A 25,601-nucleotide genomic window follows, 5' to 3' on the forward strand; every position below is an offset into this window, starting at 1 on the left:
TAGCCGGCCATTGGGCACGACTATGCGAGGCAAAGACAAAAAGAAAAAGGAAGAAAACAGATGAGGAAGAGGTGATCATGCAACGACGGTAGAGGGTGAGTCCAGTTTAGCATTCCGTTCAGCATCGGCGTCAATCGTATTTGAGGTCTTCAAAGGCTGGTCGGCAGGAAGCAAGTCGTCCATCGGCAACGAGATACTGGTCTCACGGGAAGTGGCAGATTCGAAGTCGGTGACAGTAGATGGAGGGGAAGTGTCTTTTGGCATGGCCGAGTTGCACATCGATTCCTCACTTTCGAACTGACAAGATCCTGCATATTTCTCGTATAGATCATGTTCTGGAGTTGCAGATCGAGTCGAACACGGTGAGACAGAATCATCCACAGCTTCGTAAAACAGCATGAAAGCACCTCCTTGGGTCATCACATGACCTTCACTAACCATCTGCACGTCATCATCGCTGAGGCGCCACCACCGCTCGGGCTTGTCCTTATCACCCTCGGCTTGAAGGATTTCGTCTGGTGCGGGAGCTGTGAATTCCGATGTCGGATACTTGCGATAGCAGATATAGTGTCCATTCTCATGCCGGCCGTAATGGGTGATTATTGCGCGTAATTGATAATGTCTGCTAGGGACTTGAATTGATTCACCAGGTTGCGGAAGCATGGACCGAGAGGGATTTGTCTCCCAATGCTCAGAATTGTCGCCAGATTTGCTGAGAGGCTGGGTGCCAAGACACCAATTGTTCAAATCAATCATTTGAGGAAAGGTGACTGTCGCAAGATTCTTCTCCAACGTCCCAGTGTACTCGTCGAAAACACTGCGGTTGATATGGATAGCGAGACAGCGAGGAGCCCGCGCAATGACTGCTTGTCGAGATTTCGTGGTGGAGGTTCTGTTCTTTGAGTTGATATGGCATTTGTTTGCCAATGTGTTTTCGCTAAAATCATTGCCGTCCAAAGCTGTCTTGACAGCCTCTAACCGCGAGTGGGCTGACAGTTTCACAGCATCCAGTGGCTGAGGCTCATCGGGGCTCTCTGGCCGACTCTCGTCCGCTTCAAATCCACTAATCAGATTGATAAGCTGGTCCTGTCGATGCAACAGCGTGCACTTAGCGCATTCCACGCCTTCAATAGGCTCAAGTGCCATGTATTGGTCCAAACATTCGCGAACATCGTACGAAGGTCTTTTGCCTAGAGGAACAGTGAGGCAATTGAAAGGTATCAGCGAGAGCCCTTCAGTCCATCCGCATTCCATGCAGCCAACTCGTTGAGCGAGCAGGCCTTCGAGAGGATTGCAAGATGAAACCCTATCAAGGTAAAGCTTATCTGTCGATGGGAGCGATTCGGGTTCCCAAGGCGCCACCGGGTCGTCACAGTCGCTGTCTCGAAATATGTTCTCATCGGGCCCTGCAATTTTCAATCCAATATTCATTGTCTCTCCGCGCGAGCAGCGCTCGGCTTCAAGGTCAATTTGACTAAGCAACTTGGAAAAATATTCTTGCGCATCTTGCTGTTGCCAGCTACTCATAGACTTGAGAGGTCCAGAGATCCACAGCTTGGTTCCACTTTTGGAGGCGCTATTCAGACGGTCGATGAGGTCTAGTAGTGCCATATGCGTCGAGATGGGAGCTTTTCCCGAGAGGTTGTCCACGTTGTGCCCCAGAAATTCGGCGAGATATTTCAAAGAAGCCAATCCCTGTATGATGCTGTTCTGAAAACACGAGTTATTCCAGTTTCCAAGCCCCGGCGGGGCGACATCCTTGGTGTCCCCCAGCAGCGTATTTCCGAAGATAGAGAGTGATTTTGACCTGGAGAAGAAAGGAAAGTAGACGTTGTTGTCCAAGCCAAGAATACGTTTCATGGCGTCACTTTTATCTTGCAAGGGCAAAGGCGACGAAGCTAGCGTCTCTGGGTCGGAGGTCGATATGTGAGGGTCCAAAGCGATAACGATTCGAGAGGGCGTAAAATAGACAACGAGATCCCAAGGGAGCTCGAATAGCGATGCGGGAACGAGTCCGAGGTAACCGAGAAGGATAGGAATTGAAATGAGAGCAATAAGAATGTATGCTAGCGGTTGATTGTTTTGTAAAGTCGCGAGGGCGATTTCATAATGACTGTTGCGGCTTGCGTACTGATCGTGGCGGTTGAAAAAAGTCTCAGAGCGCCCGTCGCGGGTGTTCATTGTCAATAAAGCCAGACGGAATATCTGTTCCAAGAGTAATACGCCAGCATGAGCGGTAGCATGGATCGATAGAGAACGTGGGAGTGTCAAGATGCGCAGAACAGGACATTAAAGTACATGTTTGCGCGGAAAAGGTGCACTTTTGGTCGTCTTCGTCTGCCGTAAAGTTTTTTTTTATCGATAGCGATTTCACCCCACGAGATTGACGATTCTTCAAAACAACAACCATGGCGAAGAGCAAAGGTAAGTCTTGACTACAAATCTCACATACTTTGATATTGAGTATCTAATATTTGAACAGTCTCGCAACGTTCCCGCGCAGCACGGAGGGCAGCGTCCCCAAGTCTCGACCTTGACAAGTCGGTGACTTCGCTTCCCCGAGCGGAATCTCCTACCACAACAAGGCCTTCAGTTCTGGCTGACCGCGCCACTTCCGGTATCCAGAAAAAGCAGAAGAAAAATGACAAGATTTCAAGGGCTCAGCGGTTACGGCAGCAAAGGGGAATGGACCGAGCCGAGGCCGTGATGGATCAATTGGAAATCAAGAAGGCTAAAAGTCTGGCTCGCGGCAAGACCGTCAACTCCCGAAGAGTATGAAAACAGATGGTCGTTTCGTTCTGGCGTATATTTTGCTCACATTGAATTAGGCTGACTGGGAAGACACCAACCGCAAGACTTTGACATTCGCCGCTCTTCAACAAGATGACGACGAGGAGGGTGACGAGGATGACGATGCGATGGCCGAAGATTCTGCACCTGCCAAGATTGCTGTCGCAAATAATGTCTTCCAAATTGCAACCGAAGGCACTAATCCCGCAACTGACGACTCTGCGACAGTCGATGAAGCCGACGAGATCACCTGAACAACCCTGGAGCGGGCCTGTGTGATACATGTTAAACATCCCTAGTGGGCTCATTTCCTTGGCCTCAGTTGATTGATCATGCGCTCAATTTCGGTGGCCGCGGGGCCAGATGCTTTAGTGCGGAGGAGTTCCAGGGTGTTAAGGTCTTTTGTCTTTTGGGCCTCTTCTCCGGCCTTCACGATCATACCGCACTTGACCCACATCTCGATTCTCTCAGCAGGGGACAAGTGGGTGCACTTGGGCACGAATCCTGAAGCAAGTTTTGTGTTTCCAGCACCCAAAATCTCGTTGTAGAAAGGCTGTCTTGTGTGAGCGTCTATTCCAGTAGTTTAGGATTATCGACTGTCTTACCTCCCATCCGATTGGGGACTTCTTGAGTTTAGCGATTTCCTCCAGTTCGCCCCAGTCACGTTTAGCCACCAACGCTCTCAATCTCAACCACCAAAACGTTTTCTCAGGCACCTTGAATTCACTTTGGATTTTGTGTGCTCTTTTACCGTAACCACCTCGGACAAGTCTGTAGACTGTCTCGTTGAGACTAAGACCAAGAAACTCGCTGTGGTCTGCCAGGTCCTTATCCAATGCGTCTTGGACTTTCAAAAGCTGGGAGGCCTCTGTGACTAATTTTTGGTTTAACACCACTGTCGGTTCCTTGGAATCAGACAAGAGACGAGATGCTAGGTGGAGTTTCTCGGTTTGGCGTGTCAAATCTGTATCGCGTAATGCTTCTGAGAGTAGCACATTAGCGCCATCAATAGGTCGATCGTCTTGGTAGAAGAGGTCTTTCAGTAGCTCGATATCCTCGCCTCGTGCAGCAGTCTCCACAAGTGCAGAAGCCATTGGGCGGGTGTTGATCATTCGGAAGAAGCTTGCCAAAGGGAGCTTGCTCTTAAGATGCAGAAGCACGTAGTTCACCAAGTCATCGTCACCACTCTCAATTGCTTTATCAAGAGCAAGCTCATCTTCTTCCATGTTCAACAGCAGAGGAACTTGCTTGCCGGCCCGTGGTTCATGGTTGAGCAATTGGGTAGCCAGGTGAGATCGGCCCTCGTCATAAGCAGCTTGAGCGATAACTTCAAACGAGATTCCCGGCTTTCCATCGAGTCTTTGGACGATGAGCTTGCAAACTGCTTCGTCATCAACAGTCGAGACCTTCACTTTTTGGCTTGCCCAATGTACATAGATTTTGTCTGCGGGAATCTGCAGGTATTCTGATATCCGTATTGCAAGCAGATATTCATGTCGGCTGATTAGGCGCTCGATGAGTCCTTCCGGTGTGAGGCGCAGGTATTGTTCATAAGATAATGGCAGCCCGATCTTATAGTCTCTCAATGCTTTGAGAACGCGTAGTTTTTCAGTCATCTCAACGAATTCATCGCTATTGTAGAGTTCAAGGACGGATTTGCCAAACGATGCAGCCTTCAACAGGCGCTTCTGCCAGTAGGCGTCGAATTCATGACCCGCTGCTTTAATGCAAGTGTCAACTGCTGATGGTAAACTAGATCGGATGCGCTGGATGTTCTCATCAGCCTTGGGCGATTTTTTCTCCAGTTGGTCTACCGAATCCAGTAGCACTGAAGCGGGGGAAGACGACCCAAGACGGAATATCTCTTCAGTAACACCTAGAAATTGTCAATGACAGTCTACGTGTTTCCTTTGGCGTTAACTTACCAGCGACCTTGTGTACGAATTCACATGTGTCATTAGTTATGAGACGAACCCCGTCAAACTCTGGTACGACATGGACGCGGCCGTCGTAGTAGTATCTAGGATGATTAGGGATGATTAGACAGTACTCGCATATATTACGCAAAAGAGACCACTCACTTTGATGCGACTCCGTTGGGCCCAACAAGATGAATTTCGTCTTCCCATCCAAGGATGACAGCATCATCGCCACACCAATTCACGGTATTTGGCGGAACCCGAGATTTTGAATCATATTCACTGAACTTGTTTTGGAAGTCATTGCTGACTACCCATAACTTCCCCTCTGCGGTGAAAAGCGCGACAAACCGCCCTGTTGGGGACACACTAATGTGTTTAAATGGACCGTCTTGCAGAATCTTGTCTTCTGCCTCTGTTGAATCGATTAGAAAGACGGTCTTGTCAACAGCCAACAAAACCTCAACAGAGCGTGAGAGCGTATGGGCGGGTGAAATCAAAGCCCACGATGATACCTCGCCTTCTGGACAAGGTGCCAAGAGTCGCGGGCGCGGCTCGTCATATTTCGATACAGCAATTAGCTGGTTATTGGACAGCAACGCAACGAGGCCTGATGACCAAAACTGGCAGGCTCTCACGCCATACTCTTCGGAACCCTGTCACATTGTTAGTTTTTTGCTCAGTATGGCTAGGACAGGCAGTTAAAGGGTCTCACATTTCCGAGAGAGAAGGATGTAAACTCGCCGTCCAATTCGAAGTAGCGTCGCACTGTCCCGTCCTCAGAGACGACCAGGAGCTCTTCCTTATCAGACCAGCCTAGACCTCGAATAGTGGCTTGTTCCCACTAAAATGAGTTAGTAGATTCATCATGATTCGGTCACAAAGTGCAAACAAACGTTTATACGATTGATTTTCTGCCCGGAGCATGAATAAACATCAATGGTAGAACGGGAACCCTGTCCATCGCGAAGCCTGAACGGCTTGCTTTCATCGCGATAAAGTGCTGGTATCCACGTCAGTCCAGTTCTTCGGTTCTCCAATAGAGACTTACCAATAGCTCCTCCGTAGGGGGCGCCCGCGACAATGTAGTTCTCTAACTCGATGTCGTCCTCGAAGATGGCATCATACACGGCGATTTTGCGATAAAAGCTATCTCCAACCTTTTCCCAGTTTGCAAGTGGATTTGATGGCATGATTGTGGATATGATCACAAACGAGGCTGAATCCTCCACCTGGGCAGTTGTTGGATGTTCGAGCTGTTGATCGGGGAGAACGGGGGTAAGGGCGCTAGACCTTATCAGGTGGTCTTGTCGCCTTGATTATCAGGCGGTGATTCCCCACCACAATCCTCCCGAGGTCGACTTCTTTTGATAGTTGCTGCATCTTCATTGGCTAACTTATCATCTTTTTCAAAACAATGGACTACACAGATCTTGCCGATATTGCTCGGCAACTATCTGACCTTGAAGTTGCACTTTTACTTTGCCTTGTTGCCCGCGAACATTGCTTGATCGAGACCACCAGCCACTGTATTAATGACCTTGCAAAAGAACTTGCCTTAGTACGTCAATGCACCTAGAGTATTGAGATGATGTCTAATGGAAGACAGATTGGCTCAACTACATTTAATTACTCGTACTGCATTCTTGACTGTTCATCTGAAACATCTATTGACGACATTTTCAATGATGTTCTCGCCCCAGATGCACGCGCAAGCTATCGCCCATCGCATCCGTGGCTGAACACCGAATCAGTATGTTGATACTTCAAGTGCTTGATACGACTCTCATTGCTATAGGCTAATAGATTTAGTCAAGCAAATGTTCTTCCTATAAGGGTTTTGGGGATAGCAAATCATCAGCTCCCTTATCACAACTCAGGAATAACGTTGTCAACATTGTAGTGGCTAAGAACTTCAATTTTGTCAGCGATGATATCCAAATGCACATGCTGCAGGTATGTATTTCCATCGATAACCCAGTAATGACAACGCTGACATGCGGGATAGTTAATGCGATCTAGGGAGCTGGTCACTGAGAGCGGGACCCTGAGTGCGCCTCAAGACTTCCTTTTTGTCCCTCTTGTGGCACGAGATCTCGATCAGCTCCGACCACCTTTGAAACCACATATGGTAAGTATTATTTTGTGCACGTCCACATTTTGGTTGTTTTACTTTAGCTAATGCCGCAGTAGAATGACAATCTATTGATCTCTCATTTCCACAGCCCGGAGGCTGGGTATACCTATCTGGAAGAGAACGACTGGCTTTCAGATGGACAACTATCTGCTTCTTCTATTATTCATACCTCAAAGGGTAAGGGAACGAAGAGTGCTACGGTCAGCCCTTTGGTAAGTTTGATGTCGCTCAAATCCACTTCGATTTCAGAATCACGAATTGAGCATAGCAATCTAACACCAGGCTCGTGAACTTATAGGTGATGGATCAACTTCGAGAAGCGAGTGTATCGGTGAGCACGAGCGCGGAAGTCGTTCGATACATCCAAGACATCGTTGTATTTCTGCGGCTCAGTCGCGCTGTTGCGGGTGGCGTATCTGCTAATGCAAATATTCAGTTTTCTCGATTTGCACAGTGAGTCCGGCTTATCCTCCCCAATTTACTTACGTCTAGCTCATGTTGTTGATTTTGCTCTACAGACTTCTGGCTCCTCTGCACGGTATCGACTATCTGACTCCCTCCATCGTGGCCCTAGCCGCCAGAAAAGTCTTTCGCCATCGCATTATTGTCACTCCTCCTGGCGAAGACCGCAGTCTGCAGTATGGAAGCAATTTACATGCGGTGTCCGATGTTCTCGCCGATGTGACGCCGGACTCAATACTGGATGGCGTTCTGGCACTCGAGCCGCCTCTATGACATTCTGATGCAACTGATTAGCTATTCTTGATTACTACATTATATACCCAACTGATATAGATTCCAAACTTGTCTGCTTATAAAAATTCAATTGGTGGCGTCACATCCCACTATTTCAATTTCAGTACCCGCACCTACTGTGGAACCAGCAATATTCGAGTCAGCTTGCGACGGTCGTCGATATATTTATTCCAAAAATAGGACTACGTGGGCTTACCTCCTAGTTAACAGATACATTGGTGTTTCTAGCGTTAAGTCAAGGCTATACATGTAGATAATCGCGCCAGCAACACTCAATATATATTACATATCCAAACTTTCACCTGCCGGTACTCGGCCTCAACCTCAAGAACAAGTCTGGAGGGGTATACTTCCCGTCCGCGCTTCCATTTCCAGCTTCAGTCTGACCGGGCGTCAAACATAAATCACCGTGAACTGCACCAGCGGGCTGCTCTCTTAATGCCTCCATGGCTTTCGAGTGTGTGCGCCACTCAGACAAAACAACATCGATTTCAGTCTTGGAGTCACCAGCAATAGCATCCATCTTGATGTCATTTCTGTCGTAGCCAAAGGGATCTTCCAACTGTGAGCCTATTCCGTCAATGCCATATAGCGTGAAGATAATAAGGCTGACAATGGGGATGGCCCACCATCCCATCTCATCGACCATAGCAAATGGTAAAACACAGCCAAACAGGGCAAGGACCTGCTTTTGGTGAATCCTAGTTTAACGTCAGTGACTGAAACAAGGCTAGCTCAACACGCATTAGAGCCGCAAATCTTACAAGTGAGCCACTGGAATCGGAGTCAACTTGATCGTTTCCATCCTCCCATATGCATCAGTCAAGGTATTCAACTGAGCCTGCATCTGACTAGCACCAGGCGCAGGATACCACCCACGCTCTTCGCCACGTTTAATAAATCCATCAATGAAAAAGGTCAGCTGGAAAGGGAGGCCTAGTCCCTCGTCTTCATGACCCTCAAGGCCCGCAGGTAGCAGGTTGGCATATTCGGGGTTGTAAAGGGTGGATGGATGTACATTCAGAACCTCGTCAACGGAGTTACCAAAGACCCAAGCAGCGCCCCATTCAGCGCGTAAGTGGTTTTTCACGGCATATGGGATAGCCATGAGAATGCGGATAGTACGCTCGATATCCTCGCGCTCTGCGGCGGTGGGTGGTCCCCGCTTTGAATTGTAGCTATTTGTTGCGATTGTGCGGACAAGATTGCGCACGCAGGTATTCAGCGTATTCATTGAGTTCCGCCCATCCCAGAATCGATTGTAGGATGTTTGGTTGCGGAAGACAAGCATTAGACCTACGACAATAGATAAAGATGGGATCTGTTTTGCAATCTTTAGTTGCTGTCTCGTCTTGTTGATTGGATAAAACATACGATGGTGCTAGGTAGACCAACAGTCTCGAATACGAAGGTGTCCAAGTAGACAATCAAGGCTGTGAATACAGCATGCAGAAAGACCGGGACTAATATGGCACCATGGATTGCACCTTTAATGAAGCGAAAAACAAGTGGCCATCTGCTTAATATTAGCACATACGAATGACCGAGAGATATCGATTACGTAGTTCACCTTCTTGGTTTTGCTCGCGTAGACAGCCGATGGGGATGGGTTCCGCGCCGTTGGTGATGACCTTGTATTGTGGTGTTTTGGCGACTCAAGGTCGGAGTGGCTGGCTCGCTGAAATTTAACCTCATGTTGTTTAGATCTGAACCGATGCAGATCGATTGTGAGGCTGACCTCTGTGGATCTCGGGAGACGGTCGTATTGGGCTCTATCCAACCAAGCCCTCAGATCCGGGAGAGATTGAAATCGTGTCCAGTGATGGCGACATTCCAAGGTTGAAAGCGGGTCGACTCTTTGACTCTTTGGTTCCGGGCCCACTTGGCGTTTCTAGCGCTATCAATCACGTGGTAGTATATACACCAGTTGGCTATTTCAATGGGCAAGTTGGTTATCAAATGTATGCTGCAGTGGTGTTGATTTGCCGGTTTTCATGGGTGGGTGGGACTTGAATTGAGAGGCTAGTCTTTTTTTAGGTTAGGATAGCTGCCAGGTAAACTATGGGTAAAAGCTTTAGAAATTCGATATAACTACCTAGGTAGTGAGCCTTCAGTTTAGTCTGAACGGAAAGAGTGGCCGGTATGTACTACCGTTGTCTCTCGGATGCCGATGAAACGTGAAACTTCAGTTCCATTCCTGGGATTTTCGGTTGTCAAGATTTTCTACCATGTGTTATTAAAGAAATAGAACTAACACCGTTGTAACTCTTCCGAGGATATACTACTATACTACACAGCCAATAAGGCCTCGAGGGGAGCCATTAATAGAAAAGAGGGGTAGGGACAAACTGCGCCTGTTCATTCCACAACTTTGTCGCTGAAAATTATCATGGTCTCCTTACTTGATCTACCAGCCGAGATTCGCCTGATCATATATACATATTTACTAAAGCCAAATGAATATGTGAAGAGCTATCAAAAGCTGAGAGACCCATGGTCATCACCAAGCAGTGGTCCCCTTTGCACGATTCCTCGACCTTATGTGAAGCGATATACACCATCTATTCTTCTCCTCAACAAACAGATTACTATAGAGGCCCTTCACTACCTATATCGAATACCCCTCGACCTCTATGGCACCCCTAGCACATATTTCGTCATGCGTCAGATGGATATTACAGAATTCATCAGCGAGCATTATCTGCGGAGAATCCATCATGGTGTTTTACGACTAAATCATGCCAACAAGCATTTTGTCCTTTCGCTCTTAGACACATGGGGTGCCGAGAACCGGCTAGAACGACTCGATGTGTATCGGCCCAAGACTCAACTCGACAGTCGACACTGGAAAGTTGTGGAAAGCAGGGTGAGTTATCTCGCTCGGAGACCTAGGATAACTTCTAATGGCTGTGCTAGCTCTGGGCATTCTCGAGTATAGTTCCGGTTGTGTTCCATGAGGTCGATGATCCGCTGAAGGCAAGGGCATCCAGGGCTACCTAGGTATGTAGGCAGACAGACAGGGAAAAGACTGCGGTACGAGTAGAGGAGTCAAGCCGAATGTGTCATTACCTAGTCATAATTCAAAAAGAACACCCCAAGGTTAACGAAAGAATGTTCCTGATTCATCAGATGTGTCGAGATTCGAAACAGCAGTCCAGATCTCGAATGGGTATCAGTAGATTTTGGGGCAGGGGATAAAGGGAGAAAGTAGAACGCTGGGCCGCCATGACGAATCAAATTAGATGGAAGAAACGCTATTGGACAATGCAAACGGTGTATCTGGAGTATGCACCTGAAGAAGCCAACGTAGATATGATACCTTGCAATGGTGATATCGTAGAATGCTCAGATGATAACCCTACAGGAGGGTAGATGCCAAAAAGAATGATAAATATATATTAAAATGCTCAAAGCCCTTGCTTTCCAAAAATTAATCCGATCCGGAGCAACTCATTATGGCATTCCTGCTCGGCCATCAAAGGCCAAAGGGCCCGAGTCATTTCGCGGAGTCAATGGGTTGTCGTCAGATGTTGGCGTATCGGATCGTAGTTGTGATTGTCGGCCAGCTGGCACACTGAGTGGTTGTGTCGGTTGCCACCCGGGGATGTTGGTAGTGGCGCTGCGGGCAAGGTCATCAGAGCTTGAGTTAGGGGCTGGCGAGGCTGAGTTTCGAGTATAATCCGTCTGCTGGTCGTCTTGTAGATGCAGGTTCTCAACATCGTTGGCCAAGTTTTCTTCTTCAGGGAGATCTCCGAGCTCATCGGGCGGGCCTTGCACGCTGTTTGTTTCGACCACTGAAGGCACCTCCGTTTCAGCCTGCTCACCAGAGTCATTGGATGCCCTATCTTCTGCCGGTTCCTTCTTTTCCTTCTCTCGCTTTTCCTCCGGGTCATTCGAGTCGTCGACCTCGGCGCTGAGATCGGTGAATGCACGGCAGTTGGGGCATTGGAACATTGGGTAATCGGGGGAGTGGAGTAAACGACTGATGCATTTGTAATGCCAGACGTGCGCGCAGGCTGCCATGAACAGACACTGGTAGGGCCGCTTCATTATACTTAGTAGATGCAGGACTGACAGGAAAGGAAGGAACGAACCAAGACAGAGCCAAGGCAAATCGAGCATTCACGACAGCCCGAATAATCCGCCGTCTCACCCTTGCCCAAATTTTTGATCAGGCTTTCTGTGTTTTTGCTGGAATAATTGTTAGCGTCACACGACGCTCGCGACAAAAGGTAGGATCTCACTTGAACTCGTTAGGCTGCTGCTGCCACGATCGATTACATTCTACCCTAATCCGAACGCATCGGAATATCATTTCTTCTCCCCCTCGGAAGTCGATACCCAACTGCACGATATCGCCGTCTTTGATGGAGTATAGACGGGACACCATATTCGGCTGACTCAAGCGCATGTGGTTCAAAAATGTTCCCGAAGAGCTACCAACATCCTTGATATGCCATTGTCCATTCACATACAAGAACTCACAGTGTTTCCGGCTAACAACCTTCGACTTGAACCCCACGGGGGCATCCGATGGTTCGGTCGGGTTGGGGAGAGGCACGCCATCGCGCTCCGAGTATCGACCGACGCGAATAACACAACTCTCAGATGGCAGGGTTCGGGCAACTGGGACGAAAGGTAATGAGGGCCTCGAACTCTGGAGGGAGTCTTGGTAGGGGAAGAACCGAATGGTCGCTTTGGTCTCTGATTTCGAGGGAGTCACCCGCCCATCTGCAGGAGCGCTAGTGGGCTCAGCCGCATTACTTTGAACAGGGCCCGGTTCAGGGGATGGGGTAGACTCCTGGGAGTTGGTTGTAGCACGCTCTAACGTGCGAGGTGGCGGACGATGGACGGCCGAAATACTCCTCAGGCGCGCCATAGAATTGGAGGTTTGGGCAAGATCGTTGGAGGGCGTAGAAGCGGCGGACTCGGTGGACGATACTTGGCTATTGAGTTCGGTACCAAAGCCGTAACTCGGGGCGGGCGCAGAGGTATAACGAGAAAGGGTTGGGTGGTCACTTTCAGGACATGGGGAAGTTGTGGAGTTTGCTGTCGGAGAGATGGAGTCCGGATTCGAGGACCGCCAAGGAATTCGACTACTCAAACTGTGTCTATACGAGCGCTGCCCGCTGGGCAAGGATAGATTCTGAGTATAGGTTCGTAAACTGAAGCGGCGCAGGCGACTGGGGCGACTGTCAGGTAGGGAGGTGGAGGCGGTGACTGAAGTAGACATGGATTCGATTTGGCAAGAATCCAACAGACAATCAAACAGTGCCCATAGAATCAAGAGGGCACCCTCACAGGTAGGATCTGCAACTGAGCTGATGCTATTCAATTGGGGGCGGGGGGTTTACCAAGGCATCATATGATTAGGGTAAAGGGATGATCTCAGAGGAAATTCGAGAAGGCGAGACGAACAAAGAAGTGGGAGGAACCCAGCAAATTAGAATATAGAGATACGGGAGAGTTGGGAAGTTTAACCCTTTTCGTAGAATTGTTTTTTATATACTCTCTTCCTCTCTTGTGGTTTTGGCTATTTGCCATCGGCTATTAATGCCCTGACAGTCAGCATTCCTTGGCGATGCTATTTCCCCGCATACTTATACTAGTAGACGACATATGGAGGTAGTATATATTTGTTTAAAGGAGTATACCTAGGTAGAATACTATTAATATTTATGCAAAGCATATAGAGAATGGATAATCTATGGACATAGACATGAAGATAATAATATTCCCAAGTATATACTGACTCTATATGCATACTGTAGACTGGCATGGCTTAAGGCATATTTAAGCACCCTTACTTCATGTACAACATAGAAGTAGGATGTATAGTTGAATGGTCCATGTTTCCACATAACCATGTATACTCCTTATATGCTCCATATTTGCTAGATCTATATCGAAACGTAGAAAAGAGCAACAAGTTAACTAAAAGAAACTAAGCATTCCATGTGATACACTTTAGTACAAATTCTGATATCCGAAGATTAGCACCAACATGACCATATCCAGATATGACTCTATCTGGTGATCATCTGCGTCACTTATAGAATCACAAGAGCAAAGGTGCTGCCTTCATTGGTGTATAGTGTTGCACGGACCCTAATGGGAAGTGCACGTTAGACCGAGTAGGTAAAAGGGTGATATTTTGATATAAGAAGTATTTTACAGAGTAGAAGCAGTAACTATATAGATATATATGTTGTACAACATACTATTGTACCTACCTACATGTAGGTATTGTACCTAGGTACTTTGTAGGTGCAGTTGATCCCCTTTGCCGGATTGGTCAGCACAGAGCTCCCCCGGGGCCGATGATGTATGTGTTGGAGCTGTTGCTTGATTAAGGTGGAAAAAAATAATTGTTGAAACCATCAGAGATAGTAAATATCATATAGCAAGAAAAAAAAGAAGAATAGTTAGATAGAAATAGTCAATTCGATAGACGTATAATATAGAAAGCCATCCATTTAATCTCAAGTTTCTGTTTCTGCCTGAGGAGACTAGTTCGATCTCTCCCCCTCCCTTAATGAAACGCTTGGAACTTCCTTCCTTCAAGCATCAGGAGGCTTCCCTCCAAAAGTGACCTTTTTTCATTATCACGCGGCTTTTTGTGTTTCCTTCCAAAGCTTCGACTTTATTCGACTCCCTTAATCTTACCTTTCCCGTCTTTCGCATCTATCTCCGACCTCACCAGACCGCGCCCGATGCGGGCCTGCTAGCCAGCATGAGTGGAATTGCGACTGCCTGTCTGTCTTGCTTTTCAGCAGTAGATCGATGGTGCCATATTACAGCATGTCTCGGTCCCATCGGAGGTCGCTCTCGAGACGGTATCTACGAAACCACCCTGGCCGATAATGAGCGAGAAGCGGTATCAGATCTTCTGGGCTACTTGGAGAACGTACGTGCTGGACAATTCATCATTCTACATCGCTACCTTTCCCTTCCCTGAATCAGAGTCTGATACTTGGTCCGCATTCGCTTGGGTACCGCCATGCCCCGAGCATACCGCTAACTTATCAACAATGTACAGCGCGCGGAGACCGACTTCTTCCACGGCGAGCCACTGCGAGCCTTGAGTACCCTGGTTTACTCCGAAAACGTCGACCTGCAAAGAAGCGCTAGCTTGACCTTTGCTGAGATCACAGAACGAGGTACGTATCGCCGCCTGGATGGCGATGATGCAATAGCTGACCTTTCATCTTATCTCCAGATGTGCGCGAGGTCGATCGCGATACCCTCGAACCTATCCTCTTCCTACTTCAAAGCTCAGATATCGAAGTTCAACGCGCTGCTAGTGCAGCGCTGGGAAATCTCGCCGTAAATGGTTGGTCCCCCATCTTGGTCACCTCCTTTTCCCGCTCTCTACATAGTCGCTAACTCGGTATAGGTGAGAACAAGGTCCTGATCGTCACCCTCGGGGGACTGTCTCCCCTGATTCGCCAGATGATGTCACCCAATGTTGAGGTACAGTGCAATGCGGTCGGATGTATAACCAATCTTGCGACACATGAGGAGAACAAGGCCAAGATTGCTCGCTCCGGCGCTCTAGGTCCTCTCATTCGCCTGGCCAAGTCGAAGGATATGCGTGTCCAGCGAAATGCGACGGGCGCACTGCTCAATATGACCCATTCGGGTAAGCGATTTGGATTGATACATCTGGAAAAAAGGCTGTTTCCCTAACATGAAGACCAGATGACAACCGACAACAACTTGTCAATGCCGGTGCTATTCCCGTGCTCGTGCACCTCCTCTCATCCCCCGACGTAGACGTTCAGTACTACTGCACAACGGCTCTTAGCAATATCGCCGTTGACTCGACCAATCGCAAGCGACTCGCCCAGACCGAGTCGCGCCTCGTGCAATCATTGGTTCATCTTATGGACTCATCCACCCCGAAAGTCCAATGCCAAGCAGCGCTCGCCCTGCGCAACCTCGCCTCTGATGAGAAATATCAGCTTGAAATCGTTCGGGCGAAGGGTCTTTCTCCACTGCTACGACTTTTACAATCCTCCTACCTTCCCCTGATCTTATCCGCCGTCGCTTGTATCCGCAACATTTCTATTCACCCTCTTAATGAATCTCCTATTATCGAAGCAGGCTTCTTGAAGCCGTTGGTGGATCTCCTAGGCTCAACTGACAATGAAGAGATCCAATGCCACGCTATATCCACGCTTCGTAACCTTGCTGCTAGCTCCGATCGCAACAAAGAACTTGTTTTGCAGGCCGGAGCAGTACAGAAGTGCAAGGACTTGGTCCTCCGTGTTCCCCTTACAGTCCAATCCGAGATGACTGCTGCAATCGCTGTGCTGGCCCTCAGCGAAGAGCTAAAGCCGCACCTGCTCAACTTGGGAGTCTTCGACGTCTTGATTCCTCTGACAAGCTCCGAAAGCATTGAGGTGCAAGGCAACAGCGCGGCTGCTTTGGGCAATCTGTCCTCCAAAGGTACTCTCCTTCACCCCTAACTATCCCTGTCTTTCTGCGCCCTGTTATCATCTGCTAACAAAACTGCAGTTGGCGACTATTCAATGTTCGTTCGCGATTGGGCAGACGCCAATGGTGGCATCCATGGCTACCTTCATCGCTTCCTTGCCAGTGGAGATCCCACATTCCAGCACATTGCCATCTGGACACTCCTCCAACTGCTTGAGTCAGAAGACAAGAAGCTCATTGGATACATTTCACGGTCCGAAGACATCGTGCACCTGGTAAAGATTATCTCCGACAAGAATCTCGAGTCGGATGAAGAAGATGTGGATGAGGGTGAGGGTGAGGTCATTACGCTCGCCCGCCGCTGCCTTGAGTTGGTCGGAGCCGGTCCTAAGCAGACCCTGGTGGAAGCTTGAACCCTCCCTTTCGTGTGGTTATCCCATCATTGTCTTATTTTTCGGTCCTTTCTGTGTCATGTCAGGCTCTCTGTGTGACTCTTGTTTTTTTTTTCCCCGCCAAGGGGTATTGTATGGACATTAAATCCACCTATTCACTTTTGTCAGCGGGCATTTGGAGTGATACGGACTTTTCTTTTTTATCTTTTCTGTTGTTGTTACATGTCCATGGTATTTCTCGGCCGGTGCTGCTGTCTCTGTTGGTTCGACGCATACACTGTTTATTCATGCTAGATATGGGCTCTATAATTAATTGCCTGCAGACAGATGGACTTTCCTAAAAAAGATTGTAATCAGGTTAAGTAGATGGAAGTATTTGAAGTATCTGTACCCCGTAAGTATGTGCATAGTGAGAGCGAGATAGTGTGGATACAAGCTGTGTGCGGAATAATATAAGTCCGAGCCGTACTGTAGCTCCCTAAAAAAAAGCTCCAGAAAACTCGCTGCCTTTGCAAACTCCAGACCTATTCCACTCAAAATTGGCCCAACCCGATTAATTTCGCAACATGGCTTCTCTACCACCTATCGCTATTCCAGGGCAACGTCTTGGCCCTTTATCCACATATTCCGCAGGACCCGGCACACATGTTCAACAATCCTTTATCTACGCTTCCATTGCCGGTCCTGTGGTTGCAGACCCTGCACAGCCGAAGTCACAGACAAGACCAACCCTCAGAGTTTCACGAGGGATACCTTCAAAGGACCAAGCAAGCTCAAATCCAGCTGTTCCCGCTGTCACGTCTAAGCCCCGCTACAACACCCTCCCCGCCGTTGACTCCATCGTGCTCGCACGAGTGACCCGCGTGCAGAAGCGACAAGCCACAGTCTCCATCCTCGTCGTACTAGACGAGTCAGCAACACAATCTCAAGACCAATCACGAACAGCCTCAGATAATGATAATGTCGCCTCCATCCTCACCTCTGCCGCCAACCCAGAGAACCACAGCAGCACCGACGAACTGCGCTTCCAAGCACTTATCCGGAAGGAAGACGTACGGGCTGTTGAGAAGGACCGTGTCGTTATGGATGAGATGTTCCGCGTCGGCGATATCGTTCGCGGCTCCGTTATCTCGCTCGGCGATCAGAGCTTTTACTACATCACTACTGCGCGCAATGATCTCGGTGTTGTCATGGCTCGCAGCGATGCTGGTAACATGATGTTCCCTGTTAGCTGGAAGGAAATGAGAGACCCTGTCACTGGAACTGGCGAGCAGAGGAAGGTCGCCAGGCCGTTCTGAGGACATCCAATTGTTCGAACTCGGTCCCTCTCGTTGAGTGGTTTTTGGCTTTCTGTTTGAATAGCCAATGGCTTCATACTCTTTACCTCTACTATTAACTGGCCACACAGCGGTTCAAAAAGCATCAGTCCAGCCGACTCTGCCCCCGTCCACCCATATGTCTGTGGCAGATCTGCTCATCCCCTGGGAGCATTGTCTTTCAACGCCCGGGGTAGATGGGTGTCAACAAAACTGCACCCCCAAATCCTCACTGCGAGGAATGCCTTCCAAGTCCCCGCACTTGTTCCATAGTCTCAAGCAGCCGCATCCCGCTTGAGCATGACGAGTTCCATGTTTCATGAAGCTGGGCAGCGCCCCACGTTTGACTCGATCCAATTACGCCACTGTTATCATGGACATGTGTATTATTGACATTTGATAACGATTTCAGAATAAAGATACCCAACGGAGACAGGATTGAAAAATCCATGCCATTTCCGCTCTTCCTTTTCCTTCGATTCTCGACTGCAGTCTGCCATGCTGTGGTCGCTTTTTTTCCCACACTCCTCTTTCCAAGTAGAGAGGCGTCAATGCCGCTACTCGTAGACCCTACTGGGTAACCCTCCTTAGTATACACGGTCGAGACCTATGCCATGTCGGACTGTGTTTGTCAAGAGAGGAAGATTGAAGTTTTTCTTTTGAAGAACACGCAGAGGACTCTCATCTTCTGTGAACCTCCAATTATAAATCTGTCTTGTCCTGCTAGTGTGACTTGACAGAGGTAGTCGGAGTAACATCCCCAACCAATCCATATATTCTACCCAATTTACTCTACAAAAAACCCCAAATGAAATGCAAATAAATCTCCCATTTTGGACTCTATCAGAGTAAATAGTACACCGACCTTATTTCTTCAAAGTCTTCTGCTTCTCCGCATCAATCAACTTACGCCCCTGGACAACCAGGCCCTTGCGAGTGCGCACAGCATCCATATACCGCTTAGCAACATTTTGCTTATCCGCAAGCTCACCCAGATCCTCAAGTTCTTCCTCGGTAGCAGGCACCCAGAACGGATCCTCGTCGAGAGCCTCAAAGCCTGCGAAGATCAGTTGCGGTTGCGCGGCGCCAGACGTCCGCTTGCGGATCTCTTCAGCGAACCCGAACGACTCGGCTACAGGGAGAAGCGCCAGGATCGTGAAGAATGGAGTGCCTTCTTTCATTATTTCGGAGAGAATGCGGCCTCGGCGGCGGGTGATTACTGCGTAGACGCGGCCTAAGACTTCGGCTTTTGAGGTGAAGATAGTGTGTTAGTTGTGGGTTTGCCATTTTCCAGCGGTGCATATGATGGCGAGGGAGTATATTGGGTAATATGAACGGAAATGGAAGGGAAAGGAATGAGATACTTACTGGTCGCTTGGATCTCGCAACTATACATTGCGAGCATGATACGAGGACTCCAGTCCAGGAAACCGGCCGAGATACCTTCACGGACCAATCTGATTGACTCGCCTGTCAATCGGCCCATATCGAGCTCGTCATCCGCGCTAGACTGCACAGATAGGTCTTCCAAGAACACAGCCACGCCTTGCATAGGCTCCTGGCACAAGGGGCCTTGGCCTGTTGCGAGCTGGAAGGCGTACGCGATCTTGTCGTTGAAATCACGCACGAGTAGTGCTTTGTGGTTGTCACCGTCAATCTGGTGCTGTTTGGCGTCATCGGCCAAGCTAGAAAGGAGATGTTAGATCCGAACGATATGTACGGTGCTTTTTGGCGCTATACTCACAATTTCTCGCAGGTGTTGACGGCAGTTGCATCAACTAGAATATTGGGGCCTACTCTCCGGGGTCCGAAAGCGGTGATTCGGTTGACGACGTTCTTCCATAGCTCCTGATCTTCCTTGACCTCGTCATTGAACAGCTTATCTAGTCCATCACGGAACTCCTGCTTGGATAGAATGTTGCCTTCAGGCGCCTCGCCAGTACCGTCAAGGGCAGCTTCGGCTACGTTCTCGGTCTCTGTCTTGGCTTCGGCCTCTGAGCGCTTCTCCAATTGGAGTTGCTTGATAGTTCCAACTTGCTTGGCCAGGAACTCCGTCACGGCCGCTGGCATCGGAACCACGCGCAGACGAAGGGTCATCTGCTTTGAAGCAGAAACTGTCAAAACAGCTCCACGTCCAAGGTCGGGATTCTTGGGTGCAGCCATCTCGGGGCCGTGAACAATAGTTTCACGGTAGGGCACGATCGCCTCGCCGGTCTGGATTTCGCATCGAGCGAAACGCTCCTTGAGATCCGTTACACAACGCTCCAGGTGCAGTTCACCCGCTGTGAGGATAACGTGTTCACCACTAGGGAGCACTTCGTACTGCGCACAAGGATCACTCTGTTCAAGCAAGCGCAATCCAGTGACCATTTTGCTCAGGTCAGCTGGGTTGACTGGTTCCAGCGCGACTCGGACGATGGGCGGCATGCTCAGCGAAACACCAGCCAAGTTGATACTTCCATCCAATCGGCTGCAGAGAGTGCCTGTCTTCAACACGTGACCTGCAAGACCTCCAATTCCAAACACCACACCGGCTGGTACGGACCTGAGGGGCTCGAGAGCTCTGCCCATCATCAGGTATAGGTCTGTGACTGTGACTTTCTTTGGCTCCGGGCTGGCGTGTGGGTTGGCTGGGGAGAACTTGGGCGGGAGGACATAGATCTCATCTCCAACCGAAAGGGTTCCGGAATAGAGACGGGCAAAACCAATAAGATGATCAGGGTCCTCCTTCTCCACTTGCTCTTCTGGCTCCTCGGTCGTTTCAGTGATCAATGAGGTGGTCTCGAAAATTGATGTCATGCGCTCAAGATCATCTGCCTGTCCATTACTGCGGGCTTCCGCCTGCATCTTTGCAATCTCCTCCCGCTTGCGGCGCGCAATTTCCATGGCTTCGTCCGCAGTCATGGTACCTTCGCTACGCTTCTTGGTAGATAGAAGCTCACTCTCCGGGATGGCGACCATCTTGCTGACGTATGCCACCACGGGCTCCTCAGGCCCTGTCTTGAAATTCACCATAGCAGTCTTGATATCATCAGCAATGAAATCAGCGCCAGGGGATGTTTTGATCATTTCCGGTAGTCGAGCGGCTTGCGCAGCGGGCGGACTGGGGAGATATTCAATGACTGAAACCAGCAGGGCAGTAGATAGTGGTAGCCATTGAGAGAATAGTGCATTCATAATGTTCCTAGGATCACGTCCACGCAAGACATATACCGGGATGCTAATGTTGAGTGACTTGGTGATCTTCTCCAGCAACACTGGGTCACTAGTAAAGGTCAATATTAGTGTTGACACAATAGTTTGGTCCATTGTCGACTTACCCTTTGCCCTTGTCACCACCCGTGGTGGCTTGATAAGCTGCCCAAATGCTATCCAAGACCAATTGAACGAACATGGGCTTCAAAGCACGTCCCTTCAGATGCTTCACACCCAAGACGCGTTTAGTTTTGGGGTCTAGATAATAATCACCCCAGAGCACTTTCTCTAGGACTGTTCGTTTGATTCCGAGTTTCTTCTCGTAAATGGCGGCAAATTGTCGGATTGTGAAAGCCCAGCCATCGACGGCACTGCAGAAGATGACGTTATTTTTCTCAGGTGCAAAATAAATATCCTCATCGTCGCGCTCCTCAAATTCAGTTCCCTCGGTAATGCTTTGTGCAGATTCATCGTCCGCTGACGACTTTTTGTTATCTTGGTCCCGAGCAGCGGCAGCGTTGACACGGTCCTCCATACGCTCACGCCACTGCAAATCTTCTTCCATGCGTTCACCCTGGTAGAAACTACCGATGACAGCATTGACTTGTTCCAGTAGACGACTAAGATGCGAGAAAGCCTCGGCGGGGCTCATCTTCAGCTCTGTTACCAAGCGGTCCATCTTGTTAATAACTAAGATCGGCTTCAACTGCTCAACCCAAGTCTGTCGCAGGACTGTCACGGTCTGACTACAGACACCTTCGACAGCGTCGACGAGCACAACTGCACCGTCGCAAAGACGGGATGCGGTGGAGACCTCACTGCTGAAATCGATATGGCCAGGCGAATCGATTAGGTTGATCAGATACTCCTTAGATACTGGATCTGCGTCCGGGCTTGGACGGCGCAGCATGGAGAAGAACAGTGAGATAGCTGAAGACTCCATCGTGATACCCCGAAGCTGCTCATCTGGACGAGAGTCCAGGTAGCGGATCTTACCGGCCAGCTTGGGTGAAATGATGCCATTTGTGGCAATAAGACTATCCGTTAAAGATGTCTTGCCATGATCCTGAAAGTTCAAAAGAAAAGGCGATGAGTATTGTAAACTCATGAACAAAATTCAGTGCAAATTTCTTTGACTTACAACGTGGGCCAAAATGCAGATCTAGTTGAGATTAGTATAAAGCCCTGACATCAGACATCGGAGTGGGATGGAGGGGCACACGCACATTTCTTATGTCCTCGGGCTTCCGCTGTAGGCGGACCAGCTGGTCGACATTAACCACAGGCATCTTGGCTGATACTGAGACCAAGAGCAGGTTGTTTGTAAAAAAAAAGAATGTAAGGCGACTGGATCCCGCGAGAGGGAAAAAAAAAGTTGCAAAAAAAAAAAAGTTGCTGATAAAGATGCGCCCTTGGCCCAGACCTTCAAAAGCACTTTGATAATTATTTTTGAAGATGAATTTATATCTTATAGACTGATTGATTACCGATATTAGTACCTAGTACCTATATATCCTTCGATAGATGACCATTGGCTTTGACAGTATCTATTTCTACGGTATACAATTCCCGTTGTGTAATGCCTGTTCTATTGACTCATCATGAGTCCTTAACGCTTTGCACTGAGTCAACACTCCACAGCCTGGAACCTGGCATGAATACTCTAATTCTCAACCCTATTAGACTCTCATTCCTCGTCAAAGGAGAGCTTGATCTTCTTGGGCTTCTTAGATTTCTTCGAAGTTACCTTGGGCTGGACTTCTTCGGTTTCGGCCTTGTCCTCACCCACCACTTTGGCCTGTTTTCGTTTCCTCTGGCCTCCAACCTCAGTGAGATTGTTCTGTTTGCTGGTGGAAAGTTCTGTTTGGGAGTTGGCTTGATCGCCAGTGGAGTTGTCCTTTGCTGAATTGCTGGCTTCGTCCTCTCCTTTCGGACCGCTTTCGCCGACTAATGCTTTGTATTCCTCCTTAGAAATCACCTCGTTACTTTCTTCGTCGAGGTAGGTAGGTTCGTCATCGTCGTCCTCATTATTGACCTTGAGTCTGGTCGGTCGTAAGGCAGGCCGCTCCAAGCGACCAGTGTTGTCTCCATACTGGCCCCGGAGCTTTTGGAGAAATGCAGGCTGCTTTGCATCTGTATAACAGGTCAGAATGACATGAGACATGTTAGAAAGGTGTAAAGCAAGCATACCATATTCAAACTTTGGGTTCTTAGGCATGGTGGGAATGCTGTATTTGCTTGCTAGCTTTCAAGTGAAGCTTTGTACTTGTACTTCCTTTTGCCTATTGTGTAGATCATTGAGGGAAATGCATTTTGTTCAATCAAAACAGAGAGACAGGTTTCCCTATATGCAAAAGCAAGAATTGGAGAATTGTGAAAGTCGATAGCTGCTGGGCTGGCCTATACGGTTGGCTACTGTGACCATCCATTCTCTGAATCTGGTTGGCTTATAGTACCCACCGCTTTTCTCTCCGCCTTCTTCAACCTCATATATTGTAGGGTAAATCGCCATAGTTTTTACTGCCGGACATTTTTGCCCGACTTACGTCACCGCTGGTCGCAATTTTCCGCTCGATTACACCGCCCGCAGCTCAACACGCTAAACCGCAATAGGACACATCGAAAAGTCCAGCCGCTCCGCGTCAAGTCCTCTCCATCAACCCTCATCGACCAATCTCAATTAACTATGCTTTGTGCTAGTGAGTAACCTACTATTAATGGCAATGTTGTGCTCTTATTTGAACCAAAAATTTTAACTATATTTTACTCGCAGTCTCCGGAGAAGCACCTCAAGTGCCAGTCGTCTCTACCAAGAGCGGTAAGTCGAAATCACCTTGCGCGCACGACATCAATCTCATAATGAAATAGGCGGCGTATTTGAAAAGCGCCTCGTTGAGGCATACATTGCCGAGCATGGCAAAGATCCCGTTAACGGCGAGGAGCTTACCACCGACGATCTGATCGAGCTCAAGTCGCAACGCGTTGTCCGACCCCGACCCCCTACCCTCACATCCATCCCGTCTCTTCTCGGAGTTTTCCAAGAAGAGTGGGATGCTTTGGCTTTGGAAGCCTTCACTTTGCAGCAAACCCTGGCACAGACAAGACGCGAGCTAAGTTCGGCACTCTATCAGCACGATGCCGCGGTGCGGGTGATCGCACGTCTGACGAAGGAGAGGGATGAGGCCCGCGAGGCACTTTCGAATGTTTCCGTTGGTGCCACTCGCGCTGGAGGCGAAGCTATGCAGGTGGACTCCACGGGCTTGCCCCAGGCAGTGTTGGAACGGATTGAGAACACACAGGCCGCGTACGTGGAATCGGTGCTTCTACATTGCATTTTTGAATGGACGGCTAACTATTGGACAGGCTGCAAAAGACTCGGCGTAAGCGCGCAGTCCCCGAGGGCTGGGCGTCAAGCGAGGCTATCTCCACATTTAAACCAACTGAGGCCTCCGAACCTCTCTACCCCGGCGGCCGTACTTTGTCTATCAACTCTACTGGCGACTTGGCTCTTATTGGCGGTGTCGACGGCGTGGTTGGTGTCTATTCGCTGTCCCAGAAGAGTGTCGTGCAGACCCTCAAGACAGATGGCCCAGTCACCGGTGCGACATGGGCAGGAGACAAGGTCGTTGCTGGTTCCTCTACTGGCTCCGTCAAGGTCTTTGAGAATGGTGCCGAACTTGCAAGCTTCGCCTCTCATGCTGGTGAGGTGACTGCTGTCGCAGTTCACGCTACTGGTGATATTGCTGCTTCTATTGGTGTCGACAAGAGTTACGTGCTTTATGATCTTGCCACAAACACTGTGGTTTCCCAGATTTTCTGCGATGCGGGTAAGGAGTCACCCTATGGGACACATATAGCCAAGTGCGATGCTAACCACTTTAATTCAGCTCTATTGTCTGTCAGCTTCCACCCAGATGGTCATTTGATCGCGGCCGGTGGCGCAGACGGACAAGTTAAGATCTTCGATGTCAAGACAGGTGCCGCTGCTGCGGACTATTCCATGTCTGGCCCTGTCAAATGTCTGTTCTTCTCTGAGAACGGTACTTACCTGGCGGCGGTGGCTGCGCAGTCCACCACTGTATCGATCTGGGATCTCCGCAGCTCCAATGAAACCAAGGTACTCGACACTGGAAGCCAGGTTGAGTCAATCTTCTGGGATTACACTGGTCAATTCCTCTTGACTGGTGGGCCCGGCGGCTTGACTGTCCAGCAATACTCTAAGGCCTCCAAGGGGTGGTCGGAGCCTCTGCGGAGTGCAGTCCCTGCTACCTCTGTTGCTTGGGGATCATCCGCTCAGAGTATTGTTGCATTGAATGAGGCAGGTGTGGTCACAGTGCTCGCGGCACAGTCATGATCGCCAGGAAAATACTGTAATATTAGAGCATGCTATCTTCTGAATTCTCAATGGTGTTTGTTTTGAACTGCAGCTCTTGATACGATAATATTCACAGACAATGGATCCATGGATATTCACAAGGAAAGTTAGTCATGAATGAAAGGCCTGATCGTGAATTTACATCTTTGATTTGCTCAAATATAGCTATGAAAATTGTGTGAAATACTTATAGGGGATAGCAACAAATCTCTACCCATAATGAGTTAAATATCTGCTGCCAGAGCCACTTCGTCCTGTCAATTTTGGAATATTGGAATGCGC

At 48.9% G+C, this 25,601-nt stretch overlaps 12 protein-coding genes across 12 annotated transcripts; 6 read left to right on the forward strand and 6 right to left on the reverse strand.

Moving 5' to 3' along the window:
- Positions 1-75: 75 nt before the first annotated feature.
- On the reverse strand, positions 76-2,181 carry N7525_006833 (ubiquitin-specific protease UBP1; the record flags this gene model as incomplete). Its single annotated transcript, XM_002567341.2, has 1 exon — positions 76-2,181. One exon carries the CDS (start codon positions 2,179-2,181, stop codon positions 76-78), a length of 2,106 nt encoding a protein of 701 aa, XP_002567387.1.
- Positions 2,182-2,408: 227 nt separating this feature from the next.
- Positions 2,409-3,044, forward strand: N7525_006834 (Alb1 domain-containing protein; the record flags this gene model as incomplete). The annotated part of the gene is made up of 3 exons (XM_002567342.1): positions 2,409-2,424; positions 2,483-2,772; positions 2,829-3,044. The coding sequence occupies 3 exons, from the start codon at positions 2,409-2,411 to the stop codon at positions 3,042-3,044; spliced, it is 522 nt and encodes a 173-aa protein (XP_002567388.1).
- A 50-nt stretch (positions 3,045-3,094) lies between these two features.
- On the reverse strand, positions 3,095-5,902 carry vp16 (tethering complex subunit VPS16; the record flags this gene model as incomplete). Its single annotated transcript, XM_002567343.1, has 7 exons — positions 3,095-3,343; positions 3,396-4,666; positions 4,716-4,810; positions 4,872-5,365; positions 5,425-5,553; positions 5,606-5,712; positions 5,761-5,902. 7 exons carry the CDS (start codon positions 5,900-5,902, stop codon positions 3,095-3,097), a joined length of 2,487 nt encoding a protein of 828 aa, XP_002567389.1.
- A 224-nt stretch (positions 5,903-6,126) lies between these two features.
- On the forward strand, positions 6,127-7,581 carry N7525_006836 (uncharacterized protein; the record flags this gene model as incomplete). The annotated part of the gene is made up of 7 exons (XM_002567344.1): positions 6,127-6,270; positions 6,319-6,462; positions 6,522-6,665; positions 6,718-6,840; positions 6,903-7,058; positions 7,145-7,299; positions 7,365-7,581. 7 exons carry the CDS (start codon positions 6,127-6,129, stop codon positions 7,579-7,581), a joined length of 1,083 nt encoding a protein of 360 aa, XP_002567390.1.
- A 319-nt stretch (positions 7,582-7,900) lies between these two features.
- On the reverse strand, positions 7,901-9,297 carry N7525_006837 (bestrophin family protein; the record flags this gene model as incomplete). Its single annotated transcript, XM_002567345.1, has 4 exons — positions 7,901-8,303; positions 8,367-8,923; positions 8,977-9,118; positions 9,173-9,297. The coding sequence occupies 4 exons, from the start codon at positions 9,295-9,297 to the stop codon at positions 7,901-7,903; spliced, it is 1,227 nt and encodes a 408-aa protein (XP_002567391.1).
- A 694-nt stretch (positions 9,298-9,991) lies between these two features.
- Positions 9,992-10,602, forward strand: N7525_006838 (uncharacterized protein; the record flags this gene model as incomplete). Its single annotated transcript, XM_002567346.1, has 2 exons — positions 9,992-10,468; positions 10,519-10,602. 2 exons carry the CDS (start codon positions 9,992-9,994, stop codon positions 10,600-10,602), a joined length of 561 nt encoding a protein of 186 aa, XP_002567392.1.
- A 453-nt stretch (positions 10,603-11,055) lies between these two features.
- On the reverse strand, positions 11,056-12,835 carry N7525_006839 (FHA domain protein; the record flags this gene model as incomplete). The annotated part of the gene is made up of 3 exons (XM_002567347.1): positions 11,056-11,646; positions 11,697-11,793; positions 11,847-12,835. 3 exons carry the CDS (start codon positions 12,833-12,835, stop codon positions 11,056-11,058), a joined length of 1,677 nt encoding a protein of 558 aa, XP_002567393.1.
- A 1,437-nt stretch (positions 12,836-14,272) lies between these two features.
- vac8 (protein anchor VAC8) lies at positions 14,273-16,454 on the forward strand (the record flags this gene model as incomplete). The annotated part of the gene is made up of 6 exons (XM_002567348.2): positions 14,273-14,509; positions 14,642-14,762; positions 14,822-14,935; positions 14,999-15,244; positions 15,304-16,053; positions 16,123-16,454. Coding segments are annotated over 6 exons (1,800 nt in total), but the record flags the coding sequence as incomplete, so codon positions are not given.
- A 545-nt stretch (positions 16,455-16,999) lies between these two features.
- Positions 17,000-17,731, forward strand: N7525_006841 (exosome non-catalytic core subunit CSL4; the record flags this gene model as incomplete). The annotated part of the gene is made up of 1 exon (XM_002567349.1): positions 17,000-17,731. One exon carries the CDS (start codon positions 17,000-17,002, stop codon positions 17,729-17,731), a length of 732 nt encoding a protein of 243 aa, XP_002567395.1.
- Positions 17,732-18,615: 884 nt separating this feature from the next.
- N7525_006842 (GTPase RIA1) lies at positions 18,616-22,233 on the reverse strand (the record flags this gene model as incomplete). Its single annotated transcript, XM_061213842.1, has 6 exons — positions 18,616-18,995; positions 19,118-19,434; positions 19,494-21,014; positions 21,070-22,010; positions 22,086-22,106; positions 22,171-22,233. The coding sequence occupies 6 exons, from the start codon at positions 22,231-22,233 to the stop codon at positions 18,616-18,618; spliced, it is 3,243 nt and encodes a 1,080-aa protein (XP_061068273.1).
- Positions 22,234-22,631: 398 nt separating this feature from the next.
- N7525_006843 (DUF4604 domain-containing protein) lies at positions 22,632-23,162 on the reverse strand (the record flags this gene model as incomplete). The annotated part of the gene is made up of 2 exons (XM_002567351.1): positions 22,632-23,077; positions 23,135-23,162. The coding sequence occupies 2 exons, from the start codon at positions 23,160-23,162 to the stop codon at positions 22,632-22,634; spliced, it is 474 nt and encodes a 157-aa protein (XP_002567397.1).
- A 468-nt stretch (positions 23,163-23,630) lies between these two features.
- N7525_006844 (pre-mRNA-processing factor 19 family protein) lies at positions 23,631-25,298 on the forward strand (the record flags this gene model as incomplete). Its single annotated transcript, XM_002567352.1, has 5 exons — positions 23,631-23,643; positions 23,718-23,762; positions 23,813-24,248; positions 24,308-24,771; positions 24,832-25,298. The coding sequence occupies 5 exons, from the start codon at positions 23,631-23,633 to the stop codon at positions 25,296-25,298; spliced, it is 1,425 nt and encodes a 474-aa protein (XP_002567398.1).
- Between the last annotated feature and the right edge of the window lie 303 nt (positions 25,299-25,601).

The sequence above is a fragment of the Penicillium rubens genome, assembly GCF_028828025.1.
Source record: "Penicillium rubens strain IBT 27055 chromosome Unknown utg000003l_segment0_segment0, whole genome shotgun sequence".
In the NCBI taxonomy this organism is placed as follows: domain Eukaryota; kingdom Fungi; phylum Ascomycota; class Eurotiomycetes; order Eurotiales; family Aspergillaceae; genus Penicillium; species Penicillium rubens.